At 65.2% G+C, this 3607-nt stretch overlaps 1 protein-coding gene across 1 annotated transcript; it reads left to right on the forward strand.

Annotated features, from left to right (window-relative positions):
* Positions 1–2880: 2880 nt before the first annotated feature.
* On the forward strand, positions 2881–3118 carry MNEG_8794 (hypothetical protein; the record flags this gene model as incomplete). The annotated part of the gene is made up of 1 exon (XM_014042736.1): positions 2881–3118. A coding segment is annotated over one exon (238 nt), but the record flags the coding sequence as incomplete, so codon positions are not given.
* Positions 3119–3607: the final 489 nt, after the last annotated feature.

Below are 3607 nucleotides of genomic sequence, written 5' to 3' on the forward strand. Positions count from 1 at the left end.
GCCGCCGCCGCCGCCATCGCCGCCGCCGATGCCGCCGCCACTGCCGCCGCCCCAAAGCTGCATGCCGACGAGGCCCGTGGGGTCCAAGCGGGAGAGGTCGACGCGCGCGGTGCCGCTGCGGCCTGTGCGGGGGCGCGGGGGCGGCGGGCGGGAGCGGGGCAGGCGCGTGGGAGGGTGGGGGTGGGCCAGAAGGGGGCTCGGGATCCAAACGCTCGATGTGGCCGGCAGCCGATGGGCATTTCTGAGTTCGAAGGGGCCCAGGAGATGGCTGGCCCGCTCCTGGGGCCGCACCTGCGAGGGAGGGCGCAGCGGCGGCGCCGGCGGCAACTGCTGCGAAGCTGCTGCGAAGCCGGCTCACCTGACAGGAGCAGCGCGTTGGACCCCTCCTCTACTCTAACCTGGACCTGCCTCGCAAAGAGGATTGAGTATAATAATAGTGTATGACCATGATGGTTCATCGGTGATCGGGTGATCGAATTCTGGGTGATTGATTGGGTGGCTGGCTGATTCGTCGACGAATGGTCAAAGCACATGGGTGAGAGCTGAGACGGGCAGCAGGCGTGCGGCGGCACGCCCTCAAGAGGGCGTCCCCGGGCCAATGAGAGGCGGACAAGCGCCACGGCCTGCAGGTGCGCGGGCCCCCTCCTGTGAGTCACCGGCCGCATGCGTCGGTGCATCCTGATCCAGGCTGCAAGTGGGTTTGTCCCATCGCACGGCGTGCATTTCCGGCGGGCGGCCCACCTGCGGGGGGATGCGTATCACCATGCGCTTCCACTTCGAGGGGTCGTCCGCCCCTCGGAGCCGCAGGTACTTCGGCAGCGGCCGCGGCGCCGCGTCGCTGGCGGTTAGCACGCCCCTCACCGCGCCCGCGCCCGCGCCCGACCCCGCGGCGCCGCCGCCGCCGCTGCTTTTGCTGCTGCCGAGGGGGCTGCAGGCGCCGCCTTTGCTGATGATTAGAGGCGCGTTTTGGCGGTTGCTGGTGTGGATTGCCCTGCTGCCAAGAGGCCGGGCTGTCCAGCCGCTGGCCGCGCTAATGCTGCCCCCGCGTAAGAGGCCTGCACACCCCCCGCTGGTGCTTGCCATCTGCTGAATCGCTGCTGTTCGAGGCTGCTGCCGGCTGCTTGGTGGATGAGCCTGCTGCTCATCATGCCGCATCGCCTCCTTCACATCACTGTCGACCGAGGCACTGCTGCAAGCTGCAGCAGCGGCGAAAGCGGGGCCACTGCACTGCTGCTGTGTCCGCGGCGCCCATGCTGAGCAAGCAGCCGGTGATGCCGCCCAATGAACTGCATGTAATGCATCCCGCGTGTCAAATGCGACTGCTGCAGCGAGGAAACGGCGCATCAGCACACTTCCCAGCCCACCTTGCCACGCCGCGCTCAGGCAGGTTGTCTCCTGAAGGGCTTGACGGAGCCTTACAGCCAATGGGATCATCTGCACTTCCCTAAGGCACAACTGCGGTGGAGGGAGTTGACCCCCAGATCGAGCAGATCGCTGCCCAGAATGGTTCACGCGCGGAGGTGTGGACTGAGAAAAGGCTAAAAATACAATTTTTGTGGTGCGTGCAGGCAAGGTATGCAGCAGCGTGCTCGTTGCAGGAAGGGCATGCCAATGGCATTCGATCGCCACGCCCTGGACACGCCGCTGTGGCCGCTGTGCGACTCATGACTTGGGTTTCCCACATACTGCCCTGCGTTGTCATGCTGGAATCCCTCAGTTATGATATCAACAAGGTGACCCTTTTATATTCCTTAGAGGTGAAGATCCCTTCGCCCAACCACACGTATGCATTGCACGATTGCAGGACAGTCCATGCCGCCCATCACTCATGCGACAGGCCGCGATGGAACTTACGAAAGCCGGTTTCGAATCGCTCTCAAATCTCATTGCTACTCAGCAGTGACACGCCGGCACGGCCGCTTGCAGTGTTGATTGACTGGTCGGGGCTGCCGTGTCGTGAGGGGCACCGTGTTGCGGGAGGACACCTGCCGCAGTCTCGAGGAATAATAGCAAACGGCCAAAGTTGGGGAAGTGATCCGAAGCAGAAAGCATGGCTCTGTATGCCCAGCTTGCACGGCCCTGCGACAAAACGGCCGCGCCCGTGACCAGGGGGGGCCGGCCGTCACCCACAGCGATGACGTCATCGACGCCAGCTCGTCTGCATTGTCGACGACTCGTGACCGTGCTGCGGCCCTGGGATGGCGTAGGCAGGGCAAAGGATCTTGAAACGTGACCCGCACGCCCGGCGCCCGCCGCTCGGGAGAGGGGGGGATGGGGCCTCTGCCTCAACAGGGTTGCCTTGTGATCAGGCCTCCAATGCAGCTCGTGGGTGGCGCGGGCCCGCCACAACAGCCCCGGCACCGGCACCAGCATCAGCAGGTGCTTGTGCGCACGGCAGCTGCTAGCCGAGGACAGGATGGCTGGTCAGGGCCCTGCGTCAGCGTGTGGCAGCATGCGTTGAAAAAGCGCCGCAGGGGTTGGGGTCAGCCGATCCAGCGAGGGCGTTGACGCATGCACAGCCTGCCCCGGTTCCTGCGGTGCGCATGCAATACGCACAGCATGCTGGATTGCTGATCGCTGTCGGGTCTTGCCCCGCAACAACGCAGGGCGCCGAAAAAGGAGGGGGACCCGGGCGGCAAAGTGAGGCGCGCGTCCGGGTGAGGCGCCGAATGCGGGCGTCGCTCTATTTGGAAAGTGTCAGCCGATGCTAGGTATTTGCCAATGATACACGGCGATACAGGTGTTATTTGCTACAAAAGGGAGGCGACCTGTCTCGAGCTTGCTCGCGAACAAAGCGCTCATTGGTGCAGGGATGCGTCCTAAACTGTGAAGACTGATAGGCAAATCATAAGCGCCCCGTGTGGGGCTGGCCTCGTCGATATGGGCACCGAGGCCAAGCCCCATTCTGAGCGGGGAGAAGGTCCGACCTCGCCGTTCCCTTCTGGCCTGCGCGTCATGGTGGTCGACGACGACCCACTGTGCTTGCGGGTCGTGGAGGAGATGCTGAAGCGCTGCAGGTACGAAGTGCGCACCTGCAACAACGCCGCATCGGCGCTCGACCTGCTGCGGGAGAACCGCAGTGGATTCGACCTGGTGCTCTCGGACGTGTACATGCCAGGTGGGCGTTGCAAATGTCAGGTTCAGGGCTCCCAGCGGGGGCAGGGACGCGCAGCGCCGCCGCGGCCGCCGTCATCGTTTGCTGCCCAGCCACCCTTCTCATCCGAGTCAGCGCGGCCGCTCCCGGCACCCACCAGCCCCGCGGCGCCCATGCAGCCGTGCCGGCCCGAATGCATGGGCCCCCCGCGCCCCCCACGGCGCGCCGGCGGGCGCGCCGCCGCGGCCGCCCACGCTTGCGGGGCAGCGGCTGGCGCAGAGCTCGCGAATGCGCCGCGGCATGCCGCCTGACCTGAGCCCCGGCCCCTGCGACTCCTTATCAGCTGTCTTACTGACCTCCTGATTAATGCCTGATCTTGCAGACATGGACGGATTCAAACTGCTGGAGACAGTGGGGCTGGAATTGGACCTGCCCGTCATCAGTGAGCTCCGTCGCGCGCGCGCGCGCGCGCATGTGTGTGTGTGTGTGTGTGTGTGTGTGTGTGTGTGTGTG

The sequence above is a fragment of the Monoraphidium neglectum genome, assembly GCF_000611645.1.
Source record: "Monoraphidium neglectum strain SAG 48.87 unplaced genomic scaffold scaffold01712, whole genome shotgun sequence".
In the NCBI taxonomy this organism is placed as follows: domain Eukaryota; kingdom Viridiplantae; phylum Chlorophyta; class Chlorophyceae; order Sphaeropleales; family Selenastraceae; genus Monoraphidium; species Monoraphidium neglectum.